Source organism: Populus trichocarpa, chromosome 17 (assembly GCF_000002775.5).
Source record: "Populus trichocarpa isolate Nisqually-1 chromosome 17, P.trichocarpa_v4.1, whole genome shotgun sequence".
Classification (NCBI taxonomy): domain Eukaryota; kingdom Viridiplantae; phylum Streptophyta; class Magnoliopsida; order Malpighiales; family Salicaceae; genus Populus; species Populus trichocarpa.
Window position 1 is genome coordinate 12,419,516 of NC_037301.2, and position 15,747 is coordinate 12,435,262.

General features: G+C 37.2%; 2 protein-coding genes across 2 annotated transcripts; both read right to left on the reverse strand.

Moving 5' to 3' along the window:
- Positions 1-7,653: 7,653 nt before the first annotated feature.
- LOC127904476 (PR5-like receptor kinase) lies at positions 7,654-8,514 on the reverse strand. The gene has a single exon (XM_052448335.1). The coding sequence runs from the start codon at positions 8,512-8,514 to the stop codon at positions 7,654-7,656; it is 861 nt and encodes a 286-aa protein (XP_052304295.1).
- A 2,104-nt stretch (positions 8,515-10,618) lies between these two features.
- Positions 10,619-11,836, reverse strand: LOC112325671 (LEAF RUST 10 DISEASE-RESISTANCE LOCUS RECEPTOR-LIKE PROTEIN KINASE-like 2.1). Its single transcript, XM_052448336.1, has one exon. The coding sequence runs from the start codon at positions 11,465-11,467 to the stop codon at positions 10,619-10,621; it is 849 nt and encodes a 282-aa protein (XP_052304296.1). The 5' UTR covers positions 11,468-11,836.
- Between the last annotated feature and the right edge of the window lie 3,911 nt (positions 11,837-15,747).

Genomic DNA, 15,747 nt, shown 5'->3' on the forward strand with positions numbered 1-15,747 from the left:
AAAAGGATGATATTTTAATTATTTTTAGATTTCAAATTGAATTTTTTTTTGTTGATACAGTTTTTTTAATCAAAAATATATTATTAAATTTTAATTTTTATATTTTTGAATCCCTCGACTAAATTTTTTTAGTTGTTTTTTTGGTGCTCCAGCGTATTCTTCTCCTAATATTTTTTATTTTCTTCTAAATATATATATTTTTATTTTTTTATATAGAAATCTAAAAATAGATAACAACAATAATTATTAATTTATTTGTTAAAACAGCTGCTGAATTATTTTTTTAACACACTGTCGCTGGATATTCTGCTGGGTTTAGAACTACTGCTGCTATTTCGTCTGTTACTATTATTTTTGCTGCTGGAAATTTTCTGCTGCTACGTTGAAAAACTGTTGCTGTTTAAGCTGCTGCTCCTTCTACCTTAACCCTTATATTTATAAGGAAATTAATCCTTTAACTATCCTAATCTATCCACTAATCTAACTATCTAATTAAAAACAAAGATTGTGATAAACAAATTTAACACAAATCTTTTTAATCAAGGATTCCGACCTCCACTAGTATTGTAACTAATATCTAACAATTTTCCCAAAAAATAATGACAGGGAAGAGGACATACTTGGGGATTGATCATTAGCTGGAGAATCTTGGCTAGAAAATTAATTGTCCAGGTTGATCCTTGCAATAACAAGTGTAGTAGTCTGGTTGTCTCCACACTGACCACTAGAAAGTTATCATGTGCTTCCACTCCAACCCAAAACCTTGATTTAGAGCTCCCTTCATTTGGCTAGCTAGATGTCATACTGAATTATATTCTACTACCAGCAAGCTTCTTGACCCTATTTCTTTTACTGTCAGGTGCAGGTGAAAAGGAACGGTTATCTGTAATGTGCTATTACAGCCTCCCTTCCTTTTGTTTTCGTTTTCCCTGAAGCCTTGTAAGCAGGGTTTGGTTCCTGCCATTTCATCTTCGATAAATGAAATCCCTCATTCGCGAAAAAAAAAAGAACAGAACCATAAAAACATGTTGATGATTTTTGGCAAAGTTTGATATCATGTTGGGCACTGTAAACCTTGATTAAACACTTAGATCACATCTGCTTCAGTAGTGTTGCTGCCTATACGCAGAGCAGCTGGTTGAAATGCCGGGAAAATAACACTAGTTCTACACATCCCAAGAAGCTGCTTGGATTGGCATTAATGTTACCAAGGGAAGATTGGTTGGTTGTTACGCGTTCTGAAAGCTCAAATTGACTTCATCGTGGAACGACTACTTCTGACCCCAACAGGCACAGCAGAAAGATCTTCACAAGCCTTTGAAGACCTCCCTGTGCTCCCTACAAACATACACTGGTATCGGTTCTTCACAAGCCTTTGAAGATCTCCCTGTGCTCCCTACAAACATACACTGGTATCGGTTCTTCACAAGAATGACTACAGGAAACTTATTGATGAAGAGTAGAAGATTTACGTTCACTTTCCTGAAGTTTTGTGGTATAGTTTCGAACCTAGACGATTCCATTTTAATTCAGCTGCTCAAGCAAAGTACGAATACCAGTAAGAAATATATTGAACATCTGAGTAACGAAGCATTGATGACATTAACCATTAGTAATAATAAGCTCAACCTCGGAGTCTTATCTAAACTTTGAAATTGCAATGAAGCCTCGATGAAATTAACCATAAGTAATAATAAGCTCAACCTCTGAGTCTTGTCTAAACTTTGAAATTGTAAACAATGACAAGCAAGCAGGAACAGATCAATTCTGCACCTCCCACATATTGAACATGAAGTGCAAACTAGAATTGGTTTACATCATTGACAAAAAAAAACAGAGAGAGAGAGAGAGAGAGAAGGTGAGAGGATAGTCTTTCTTACCAGCACTGAGCGAGTGTCCTCTCGTACATGAGCTATATCAAAGTCGAAATAGTTCAGCCCAGAGCAGCTCTTAATTAGATGAAGAACAAATACCGGTTTGATTAATTTTTGTGGAGATTTGTCTAGATTTTATTGATAATAACAATACCCCACCACTTTACTTAGTGGAAGCATCATTAGTGGTTAGTGCCATAATTAGTGGCATGTTTCAAGCCTCTCCTTTCTGCTCTCCTTCCTCCTATAAATGGAGACAATTAGTGCAAGTGAAGTGAAAGAGTGAAAGAGTGGGTTTAGTGTGCAAGTGTGCAGAAGGAAATAATACAACTGTGAGAGTGAAAGAGTGTAGATTTGAGAGAAACACCGAGTGTAAGAGTGAAACACTGGGTTTTGTGGGATTGTACTGGGTTGAGTTGAGTGTTTGTATCATTCCTCCAATAATATACAATCTGTTGCCTCCGTGGACGTACCCGGTTTTGGGGAACCACGTAAATCTGCTTGTTTGTGTTTTATTTGTGTTTGCTTTCGGTCCAGTATGCACAACAAATTGGTATCAGAGCATTAGGGAAGCTTAAACACAGAAAAACACGTTTTTCAGCTCTCTGTTCAAAGTTGCAGAATTTTCAAAGTTCTCAGATCTTGCTTTTGACCAGCTGAGGAGATTCCTCTCGTCTATACGAGTCCGGAGATATAAAGATCGTCGAAATCGGAGTTGAAACGAGCCCTGTAGAGCTCGCCGAAGTTTCGCCGGAAATCTGCCGGAAAAACCAGACAGTGCCGGAAGTCTCGCCTGAGAAGACAGCCACGTCATCCGACACGTAGGCGCTGAGTCATCATCCACGTCATCAACAGAGGGTCCACATCGCCCTGTCATCAGACACGTCATCAGCCATGTCATCTAACAGTGACAGAATATTCTCTTGACAGAATAAGAATATTCCGTTACCAGTAAGAGAATATTCCCGTGACAGAATATTCTTTATCAGAGACAGAATATTCCTTCCCTGAGTCAACTCGGTCAGATTGGTTTTTTGGCCAACTCAGTGATTTTTTGACTCGTTTTTGGCCGAGTCAAGCTTGTTCCTAGCATTTTCAACCATTCCGGACGCAACCGTGGAGTCCGTTTTGTGAAACAGCACACTGAAGTTATTGTTTTGGCTCTTTTGAGCACAAAAGTGCGTGTTTTAATAAGTTCGGGATTCCATTTGTAATCCAAAGACGTCCTAATGGCTGATATTCCAGAAGAAAAATCAGCGGGGAATGCTAGTATACCTCCACAATACATCCCGGTATCGAATACCAAATTTGAGGTGGAGAAGTTTGATGGGAAAGGTAATTTTGGCATGTGGAAATGTGAAGTCATGGATATGCTTGTCCAAATGAATTTAGATTTCACTCTAGAAGATAAACCAGAGGATCTGGATGATAAAAGCTGGGAAAGGATAAATCGGTTGGCTTGCAGTTCTATCCGACTTTGTCTTGTAAAGGATCAGAAGTACGCCTTTTCAGAACAAAACTCTGCAAAGGAATTATGGCAAGCACTGGAGGACAAGTTTATGAAGAAAAGTATAGAGAATCGTCTCTACTTGAAGAAAAGGATCTTCCGGTTTCAGCACAAGAAAGGTACTTCTATGAATGAGCATCTGAATGATTTCAATAAAATGATAGCTGATTTGAAGAATTTAGATGTGGAAATTGATGATGAAGATAAAGCTCTACTGTTATTAAATTCACTGCCTGACACATATGAACATCTCGTCACCACTTTACTGTATGGTAAAGAAAAGATTAAATTCATTGATGTGTCCAATGCTTTGGTGAACAATGAGTATCGGAAGAAGGACCAAATTGTTCACAAGGAGTCAACGTCAGAAGCATTGATTGTTAAAGGCAGAACAAACCCTAGAAGATTTCGAGGGCGAGGGAGATCTCGCTCAAAATCCAGAGGAGAATCATCAAACAGACGATATCTTGCAAAAGATGAGTGTGCCTTTTGTCACAAAAAAGGGCACTGGAAGAAAGATTGTCCAATCAAGGGCAACAAGGAAAAAGATGAACCAACTGTGAACGTTGCACGAGATGAGGATGAACAAGACTTTGCATTCATGGTCTCATCACCAGAAAACCATTCTGGTGAATGGGTTCTTGATTCTGCATGTTCCTATCACATGTGCCCTAACAAGCACTTATTCTCGAGACTCGAGGAGTTCGATGGAGGAGGTGTGTTGATGGGTAATGATGATGTGAGTGAGATCAAAGGGATTGGGACTATCCATCTGAAGATGCATAATGGGGTAGTCAAGACACTAACAGATGTACGGTATGTACCTGACTTGAAGAAAAATCTCTTCTCACTTGGAGTCCTAGAATCCAGTGGTTATAAGATTATCATGCATGGTGGAGTCCTGAAAGCAATCCGTGGTGCATTAGTTGTCTTAAGAGGCACGAGGATAAGAAACTTATATTTCCTGGATGGATCTACAGTTACTGGTACAGCAGCTGTTTCCAAAAGTATAGAAGATGATGAAGCAGATAATTCCAGACTTTGGCACATGCGGTTAGGGCATGCTGGTGAAAAGGCTTTGCAAGGATTAGTCAAGCAAGGTCTATTAAAAGGCGCCAAGACTGGGAAGCATGGGTTCTGCGAGCATTGTGTTCTTGGAAAACAGACAAGGGTCAAGTTTGGCACTGCGGTACACAACACAAAAGGGATCCTAGATTATGTTCATACAGACGTATGGGGACCTTCAAAGAATGAATCTCTTGGAGGTAATCGTTGGTTTGTTACTTTTATTGATGATTTCTCAAGACGAGTATGGGTGTACATGATGAAACACAAGGATGAAGTCCTTGATATCTTTCTGAAATGGAAGAAAATGGTGGAGACTCAAACTGGAAGGAGAGTTAAGACTCTTCGGTCAGATAATGGTGGTGAGTACACTTCAGATCCTTTCTTTGAAGTTTGTCAGAATGAAGGGATCAAGCGACATTTTACTGTTCGCAAAACACCACAACAGAATGGAGTAGCAGAACGCATGAACCGCACATTGGTGGAGAAAGTCCGATGTATGCTATCACATTCGGGACTAAGCAAAGTGTTCTGGGGCGAGGCATTAAGTTATGCTCGTCATATTGTTAACCGATTACCTTCAGCAGCATTAAATGGAAGAACCCCCTTAGAGGTATGGTCAGGCTCTCCTGCAAATGATTATGACTCTATGCGTATATTTGGTTGCTCAGCATATTATCATGTTACTGAGTCCAAGCTAGATCCTAGAGCAAAGAAAGCTATATTTTTGGGCTTTAGTGGAGGAGTAAAAGGCTACAGACTCTGGTGTTCTGAATCAAAGAAAGTGATCTTGAGTAGAGATGTCACTTTTGATGAGTCTGGCATGTTACAGCAAGAGAAATCACAGGAGAAGGAAAAACAGTCTGGTGATGCACAACAGGTGGAGTTGGAGACTTCAGTCATTCCTATAAAGACTGTTCAGACAATCCCTACTGAAGGAGATTCAGATGAAAGTTCAGATGAAGAGGATGCAACAACTCCAGCAACCACACAACAAGAATCCATTGCAACGAGTAAACCGAAAAGAGTTATCAAGAAACCTGCTCGGTATTGTAATATGGTGGCTTATGCACTTCCGGTGATTGATGATGGAATCCCCTACACCTACAAAGAAGCAGTACAGAGTGTAGAAAGTGCAAAATGGAAAGAGGCAATGGATGAAGAGATGAAATCTCTCCACAAGAATCAGACTTGGGATTTGGTACAACTCCCTAAAGGAAAGAAGACAATTGGTTGCAAGTGGGTATATGCCAAGAAGGAAGGTAATCCTGGAAAAGACAACATCCGATTCAAAGCGAGATTGGTAGCAAAAGGCTATGCTCAGAATGAGGGGATAGATTATAATGAGGTATTCTCTCCAGTTGTTAAACATTCATCAATCCGTATTCTGTTAGCCTTGGTTGCACAGTTTGATTTGGAGTTAGCCCAACTTGATGTGAAAACTGCCTTCCTACATGGAGATTTGGAAGAGGAAATTTACATGTCTCAGCCAGATGGTTTCAAAGTCACTGGGAAAGAGAATTGGGCTTGTAAACTGAAGAAGTCATTGTATGGATTGAAACAATCTCCTCGCCAGTGGTATAAGCGATTTGATAAGTTCATGGCAGAACATGGATACACACGGAGTCAGTTTGATCACTGCGTATATTTTCGCAAACTTCTTGATGGTTCTTTCATCTATTTGCTCTTATATGTGGATGATATGTTGATCGCATCGAAAAGCAAAGTGGAGATTGATAGACTGAAATCTCAACTGAGAACTGAGTTTGAAATGAAGGACCTTGGAGAAGCTAAGAAGATTCTTGGCATGGAGATTCAGAGAGATAGAAGAAAAGGCACAGTCTGTTTGACACGGACCCAATACTTGAAGAAAATTCTACAGAGATTTGGGGTAGATGGTAAGACCAAGCCTGTAAGCACACCTTTAGCTCCTCATTTTAAGCTAAGTGCTTCAATGTCTCCACGCACAGAGGAAGAGCGCAAACAGATGGCTCAAATTCCGTATGCAAATGCAGTTGGTGCATTAATGTATGCAATGGTTTGTACGAGACCAGATATTTCACATGCTGTCAGTATGGTGAGCAGGTATATGCATGATCCGGGAAAGGGTCACTGGCAGGCAGTTAAGTGGATTCTACGGTACATTCATGGCACAACTGATATTGGTTTGAAGTTTGAGAGGGATGATAGACTCGGACAAAATTTAGTTGGTTATGTGGACTCGGACTATGCTGGTGACTTAGACAAGCGTCGTTCCACAACAGGCTATGTGTTTACACTCGCTAAAGGGCCTGTAAGTTGGAGGTCAACGTTACAATCAACAGTAGCTTTGTCAACAACTGAGGCAGAGTACATGGCAGTAACGGAAGCTTTCAAGGAAGCTATTTGGTTACATGGGTTGATTGAAGATTTGGGAATTGTTCAAAAGCACGTGGATGTCCATTGTGATAGTCAAAGTGCTATTTGTCTTGCAAAGAATCAGGTTCATCATTCCCGCACCAAGCACATCGATGTTCGATTTCATTTTGTTCGAGAAATTATAGATGAAGGGGATATTCTGCTACAGAAGATTGGTACTGCAGATAATCCAGCTGACATGCTCACAAAATGTGTCTCAGGGATCAAGTTCCAACATTGTTTGGACTTGGTCAACATCTCTCGGTGTTGAGCACCTTCAGGGTGCAGCGCCATATGGCGCATCAGAGGCAGCATTGATTGATCACGAGGATTGGATGGAAAAATCTTGCCAAGGTGGAGATTTGTGGAGATTTGTCTAGATTTTATTGATAATAACAATACCCCACCACTTTACTTAGTGGAAGCATCATTAGTGGTTAGTGCCATAATTAGTGGCATGTTTCAAGCCTCTCCTTTCTGCTCTCCTTCCTCCTATAAATGGAGACAATTAGTGCAAGTGAAGTGTGTGTGCAAGTGTGCAGAAGGAAATAATGCAACTGTGAGAGTGAAAGAGTGTAGATTTGAGAGAAACACCGAGTGTAAGAGTGAAACACTGGGTTTTGTGGGATTGTACTGGGTTGAGTTGAGTGTTTGTATCATTTCTCCAATAATATACAATCTGTTGCCTCCGTGGACGTACCCGGTTTTGGGGAACCACGTAAATCTGCTTGTTTGTGTTTTATTTGTGTTTGCTTTCGGTCCAGTATGCACAACAATTTTATCAGGCAACATTAAGTTTTCAGTTTCCAGTTACAAGTCTCTTTCATCAGCAGGCAATCTGTTTACCTCATCTCCCTGCGACGACACGCCAAGCAGTGATGATACAGTGGAAGAGTGCTCTTGAACGGAACTTCTAGGAGAAGAAAAGGAAGGTCTCGGTGGAATTTGCAAAGACTGAAGACTGCCTTCAAACATCTCTACCACCTTTGTCATTGACGGTCTATGTGATGGAATGGTTTGGATGCACCACAAACCCACTAAGATCATCTTCTCAACAATCTCTTCTTCCTCTTCCGTTATACCTCCATGAAGTGTTGAAATCTTTCCTGGTTCAAGATACATATAAAACCAATCCGGGAAATACATCTCGTTGGTTTCCAACGATCCCATATCAAAGTCTTTCCTTTGTCCGACCATTTCAAGAACCATCATTCCATAACTATACACATCAGACTTGTAAGTTACTCCTCCAAAAGATCTGCAGAATACTTCAGGTGCTATGTAACCAACAGTTCCTCTGGCACCTATCATCGAAATCTTACTTACTTTGCTCTGGCATAGCTTCGCGAGACCAAAATCTGAGATCTTTGGACAAAAGTCTTCATCAAGAAGAATGTTGTGAGGCTTTATGTCAAAATGCACAATCCGAGTGTTACACCCTCTATGCAAGTACTCCAGACCTCTAGCAATACCAACTGCAATTTCATATAATTTTTTCCATTCTAAACGACAGTTTGTAAGTGGGGATCCTTTATCAGATATAAAGCTATCTAAAGATCCATTGGGCATGAATTCATAAATCAAAGCTCTTTTATTCCTCTCGTAGCAGAAACCCAAGAGGGTAACTACATTCACGTGGGAAGTTCTACTGATGCTTGCAACTTCATTCATGAACTCTTCTCCATCACCTTTGGACTCTTTTAGAACTTTTACAGCCACGAGACGACCGTCGTCTGGTAACTTTCCTCTGTATACATAACCAAATCCCCCCTGACCTAGTATATTGACGAATGAGCTGGTCATTTTCTTGATATCTGAATATGAATAACGCTTTGGAGTAAGAGAATGGTAGTCCATCATAAATGTTTCAACACTGTCAACATGCTGCGAATTCTTCGGCCTGATGATCTTTGCTATGACGGCACTAAATGAACCTTTTCTTCTAGTGAGACATATTATAATTATGGAAAAAATTATTATCGCTGCCACAGCTGCTGATATGCCTGTAATTTAAGATGCATCATCATCAAAATACCATCATCATCAAACGAGAAGATTGGATTTCTTATGATAATATTTACCTACAGCAATATGTAGTTGCCCACGACTCCAAGAAGATTCTGTAACAGGACATCAAATAATGTTAATTATTAGATTTATTTATATGGCATATATATGACACGGTATATTCATTTAGAGGTTGAATTATTAATATGTAACCTTGTACATTCAAACTAAAACTACATTAAATTTGACGGTATTATATTTTATTGTCAAAATATATACTTCTCCTCCCCTCACTTCATGATAATCGAATTACATCCTTCAAAAATAAAAAGCTCATTGTTTTTATAAAGCATAAAGTTTAAATATTAACATGAGATTGCAAGTTTTAATTTACATACAAAATAAGACGTAAAGCTAAAAAATGAACCTATGCTACATCGATTTGGTTATTACTAGTTTATCCACCCGTGCTTTTTATGCGGGTTAAACACAAATATTTTGAAACATTAAAAACAATATTTAGATTGTTCAAAACTTGGTGGTATTGTTATTAAAATCAGCATAATGATTTAAACTTGAAAAAATTCCTATTCAATTTTCTTATTGATATTTAGTCGGCTTGTCAACCTCGTGACCTGGGTTATGGACTCTATTAAATCGAATGAATTTTTATTTTATTATAAGATAGAAAATATCAAGATTAATTTATCATTAACTCAACACTGAATGAGAGAATTCAATAAAAATCTCACATTAAATAATAGAATTGACAAAAAAAATTCAAAAGATATATATAAAAAAAAGTATAAAAAAACCCAACCCCGATCATTTTATTAATGTTTAGTCAACATGTCAAACTTGTAATTAAGATCATACACTTAACTTGATTAATTTATTATTTTATTTTATTTTATGATAAAAACTACAAAAAATAATTTGCTATTAACCTAATAATAAAGAATAAAATTAAATAAAAATTTTATTTTAACTGATGAAAAAAAAAACATAACAAAAAAAACTAAAAAAAAAAATACCCAACCGCACTAATCACAATGTAACTTCGATGTGGCTTGAGATTTTTTATTTTCTATATTCAGAAACATTTTGATCCGATCCAAAGAAACTAGTTAATAACTATTACAAGCCCTCCTCCAACTATCAAACTTGTATTTATAATTAACAATTACTCAGAAAATTGTAGATTAGTTTGAGAAAACCTTTTGGAGTATAAAGTCTGTAAGATTGAATTATTTGTTTTAAAGCTACGGTCATGTAAGTAAAATGTACTGTGATTTCCCACATGCGACCACTTGCAGGGATGGAACATCAAATTGGGGTGCTATGACCAATAAAAAAACGCACTTTGAGTATGGACTGGGCTAGTAAACAAAGAAATAGATGTATAGAAATTAAATTAAATTAAATTAAATAGAAGGTTGAAACCGATTGCGTGACATAGGGTGACATTGGGTTTCAGTGATAGAGACGAGGCCTCGTTTGACTTTACTAAACGAAAAGGTTATTTTATTGTATCTCTTTTTATAAAATATTATTTTTATGAAGTCTTTGTCAGTTAATCGAAGTCTTTGTTTCCTTGATATACTGGAATTAAATGGTCGAGGAAGGTGTTCTCTTCAGGATCATGGAGCTTTGAACAATTCCTAATAGCTAGCTAGGTTCCTCCCTCTACTCAAAGGAACGATTCACACCTGTTTCTTTTACCAGAGGTCCTCCTACATCACCTAGCCTGGAGGGCATATCTTAGATTTCAGCTATCTCTATCTATCCAATTATGGCATCCAGAAAGAAAAGAGGACATACTTGTAGATTGACTAGGTGCCTGTGGTGATGATGAGCATTCAAAATCTTGAGGTTGACCCGCACAGTAACAAGTGAATGCTGTAGTGGTCTTGTTGTACCCACACTGACCACCAGAAGATTCGCATGTATCACATAATGAATCATTTGCACTCCACTCCAACTCAAAACCTTGATTAATAGCTTCAAGAAACTCTGATACATTTGGACTGACTAGAATTGGCACAATAGCTGATTGATGGGCAGGAAATTTAACACTATTGTTGCATGTTGTCAGGTAGCTGATTAAGCTGGGATCAGTAATGCTAAGGACAGAGAAGTTGACTGTTATAAAGTTTCCCACCATAACAGTGTCGTTAATGTTGCAAGTAAACTGAGATGATAACGCTGGTGGGCTTGGACTAGGGCAACCATAGTATAGTGTTACCTCAGCATGATCTGAAGTGGAACTCAAGAGATTTGGATTCAAAGAGGTGTTGGAAAGGAGAGTAGGACATAGATTTTCTGTGTAATCTGATCTAGAAACATTGAGAGTCCGCGACTGGTTATTGATGCCAAGGAGTTTGTAAGTCGATTGCATGATTGTGATCTCCGGATCTTGGTTGCTGCAACCGAGCTCAAACCCGGGATAGCCACAGTAATCAGGCCTATCGGATCCCGAGAAAGGATAACCAACATCTTTAATATCTCCGCAATCAAATGACTTCATGCAGTTCAGATATCGCTCATCATCATCAGCAAACACAGGTGCTGAACCACAGACCAAGGCTATGGTTAGGAGTAGGATAAGCCAAGACATGGCCTGAAGGAGTAGCGGTCGTGTTTTTGCAGAGGTATTGACAGGAAACGTTGTTCAAGTATTGAGTTAAGAGGAAGAAACACATAGGTGGGAGTTATTTACTCGATCAATACAATAGAATTGGTAGTACTTATTTGACCAATGGGGATTTTATCAAAGAGAAGCTTCCATTAGAATTAATGGTGAGAGTGGCATCAACGTAAATTCAGGTGGCCAAACAAGGAGGCAGGTCATTTTGTCAGCAAGATAATGTGTATTTTGAATCCTGATAGTCAAATTCTGTGTTCTTGTTAAAATTCTCAAGTTTCATGTCTTAAATGTATGGTTTTATACTTATTGTACTATGGCCAACGTAAACATTGGTATCTGAATACTTCTGATAGTCAAATATTTATTTTCTTGCAACCTAATTTCTGGGTGACTAAAGGTACATTTGGGATTGCGGTACAAAAAATTGGTTAAAATCTATTTATTTTTATTTAAAATTAATTTTTAAATAAAAAAACACTTTAAAAAACAATATTTATTATATTTCCAAACATCCTAAAAAAATGATGTTGAACTTTTGATAGAATAAATAACCTGTTCTAAGTTTTTTATTGTTAAACAACAATATAAATTATAATCTAAAATTTTACTTTGAGATTGAAATGATTTTTGAATATATAATATTAGAATAATGATGATGAGTTTAAGAGGTAGCTAGAAAATCGTGTTAACGGAACTCACAAAATACCGAGAACAGGCTTCGTCAAGAATTTTAAGAGCTGACTATTGAGTTTGGCTTAAATTGGAAGGTGATGTGGCCACTTGACACAAGCGATTGCATAGCACTTTTGGTATACCCTTATACACCAAATCATTTCTTACTTTAACGTCACTGGGTCACGCGCTAAAAAGGAAGAAGAGATGTCTATTCCTGTTTTCATGGCAGCTACAAGCCTTTATATATTATTTTATTATTTTAATTTCATGATATATCTTTAGATTATTTAGCTTTTAAGATCTTAATGTTGCTCCAAGTATGAATTTATGAAATGAAAATCTATATAAAAAAAAGAGAGTCATAAACACATCACTACTTTCACATTATAAAAATATAAAAATTAAATATAATTTATTGTAAATAATATGAGTTACTGTAACCTTATATTGATATCCTTTGTGCTATTATTTTGGCTGATTAAATTTATATGGCATAATGACGAATCAAGGAAAAAGAATTTTGTGATGTTACGGTGCCCTATGTATGTTTAAATTCCTGGAGTAAACGTGTGAATTATTTAAAATTAATTTCGTACGTGCCACCTAAAGTCAAAGCAGACGAAAACAGGAGGTGGGAATTTGAAGTTTCAGTTGATAGATTATTCCAGGAAACAGAACAAAGAAGAAAATGACATCTGCAGAAAGACCAAGTCTCTGATGTGGACTCCATTTCTGCATCACCTTGTGAATTTCCTGGTGTTTTCCTACCTTTACCCCCCCATATTTTAATTATCAAATGTTCCCTGTAATTTCTATTATGTTGATTAGATTTGCTAATTCCAATCGAATAATTAATTATTTCTTCGGGGTTTAGGTTGTTTGTCAGATGAGATCCTTCCTAAATCACCATCTCATCTCCCCTGAATATCCATCCAAGCTAAGGTAAAAATATGCCAGAGAGTCTCGGGCCACCACTCCCCGAATCCTCCCTACTGGTGCAAGAATTTATAAATCCTTCGTTATTGTATGTTTTTGTTTGGTACCTTGCCGGTCCAGCCGTCAAGGAATATGAACAGCTCCCAGAGGCAACAATCACATGCATGTTAAAAATGGAAAAATTCATAGTTATAATTTTTGCTCGGCCGTCAATTTTATAATCGCTGACTTGAGGCTAAACCTAGACCAAGTTAATAGCAGAATTCAGTTTTTTTTTTAAACAATGTTATTTTTTAAAAAAAAATAAAAACCCCAAACAATTTCCTTTGAAGTTTTTTTTTTAAAAAACAAAAAAAACTTAAATTGGCACGAGTCAAGTCATTATCCGTGATCTAGATCTTAAAAAGATCAACCTCAAATTAAGTCTTATAAATTTATTTTAATTTAAAAGGGGATATTATGTTAAAAAAAGAAGAGTTAAATTGGTGACAACTCAACTCTTAATTAACAAACACTTAGTGAAGTGATTAAAATATGATGGAAATGAAACATAGGGATATAATATTGTTTATTTTTAATCAGATGGACTTACTAATTATTTTTCTAATAAAACGAGGACTGAATAAATAATTTAGGCAACTCTTAAAGCAGACAAGTTAAATTCTTAGCTATGATCAATTAGTTGACAAAAATCACATATAATTTTCTCTGTCAGTTCAAAAAATCTGCAGAACATGCCATCAAGATTTCCTACGAGTAGTTGTATATACGATAAGACACCATGGGCATCAATTTAACTATGGTGTGACCGTTTCCTAACCAGAAAGCTGTCCCTTATTCCCATGGTCTAGCTCTGCAGTTCGAGCCTCCCTAATAGACTATTCAAGTGGTTCTAAGAGATCATCATCATCATCATCATCATCATATTGATGTTTACTTCTGTCCAAGTCTATTTAAAATAAAATTAAAATAACAAAACAGGAACGGAACTAAGGTGTGTGAAGCATCAACAAGTGACTGGAGTTCATCATAAACTGATTCGAGGAGAAGTTGAGGTACTTACCTGAAGAGGTGGAGCATTCCCAACACGCATCCCCATCGACCTTCCATCTTACCTGGAATCCTTTTTCCAAGTGTTCTTCCAAAGCTAGCCTATTCCAGAATGGTGGCAAATCTGTTGTAGAAACTGGCACTAAGACACTACGATTGCATTCACCAGGACCAGTATCTCCTTCTTGGATATAACCACGTTGATCATTAACCTCATTTATTTTGCAAGTGAAAGGTATACCAGGACCATGTATGGTTGGATCAGGAGCATCCTTGCAACCATAAATGAATGTAAGATTTTTGGAACCCTCAACAGGCTCGAAAACCTTAGGATTGAACGTGGTGCTCGTAAATTGAGGTGTACACAATCCAACAAAGTAGTCCTCTCTTGCAATCCTGAGAATTCTAGCATCCTGATTGATTTCCAAAACACGATAGGCAACCTGATTGATTTTCATCTTGGCGATATTATACTCACATCTGAGCTCCAAATCAGGAACGCCACAGGTAGGTGATCTGTCATTTCCCCAAAATGGAAAATCCACGAAAATATCCCCACACACAAACTTTTTACTACAGGCAGTACCGAACATGGCATCGTTGCCTAAGGATGAAGGGACTTGAATGAAGAGCAACAATACAAGAACAATATCTGAAAGAAAAGAAAAGGCCGAGGAATTCATTCTGGCAAGAGGAAGTACCATCGGAGAAATGGAATTGTGTGTTAGCAAAATGGGCTTGGTTGTTTCAGGGATGGTTTCGAGTATAAAGAGATGAGTCTTGACGTGCTAATTATCAATTTCAGGTAAATAAATACATCAGAAAGGGATAGATGGGAACGCAATACTTGGATTTAAATGCTTGGTGGACTCAAAGTTTTTAAGTTATGTTTTTTCTTGGGAAAGGGCTACCACATTAATTTCTTTCTACGAGGCCTCTATTTGCAAAATGAAATCTTGTATGCTATGATGCATCACTGTCTTGGGGACTAAAAGAAGAGAACAGAATCGGTCAAATATCTTGCAAAAAAATGCTCGCATAGTTTGGAAAATAAATTATATATGTGGTTGATGATAATAACATGAAATCGGGTCTCTCTCGTACCTAATAACAAAAATAATTAAGAGAAAATGATAGGGTTGTCCAATTGCTCAAACCAAGGTTCAACAAAACTTCCCAGAAAAAAAATGAAATGTTTGTATTCAATTCAGCCTAAATATGTAATAAAAAATAAAAAATGAAATCAAGAATATTGTAAAGTAAGAATTTATCTATGGTTTGAGACCCTTTGCGTTGGTTTAAATAAAAAATGAAATCAAGAATATTGTAAATTAAATAGAAGGCTAAAACCGATTGCGTGACATAGGGTTTCAAAATGGAATTGTGTGTTAGCAAAATGGGCTTTGTTGTTTCTGGGAAATTAAAGTTCAGAGGATAAAGAAATGAGTAACAAAAATAAATACATAAAAAATAACATGAAGTTGAAAGCTGAAATAGAAATTACATTAATTCTAGCATGGTTGGAAAAGTCAAATGGCATGGTGGTAATAACATGAAATTGAAAGCTGGGTGTAAGATGTGATGGATAT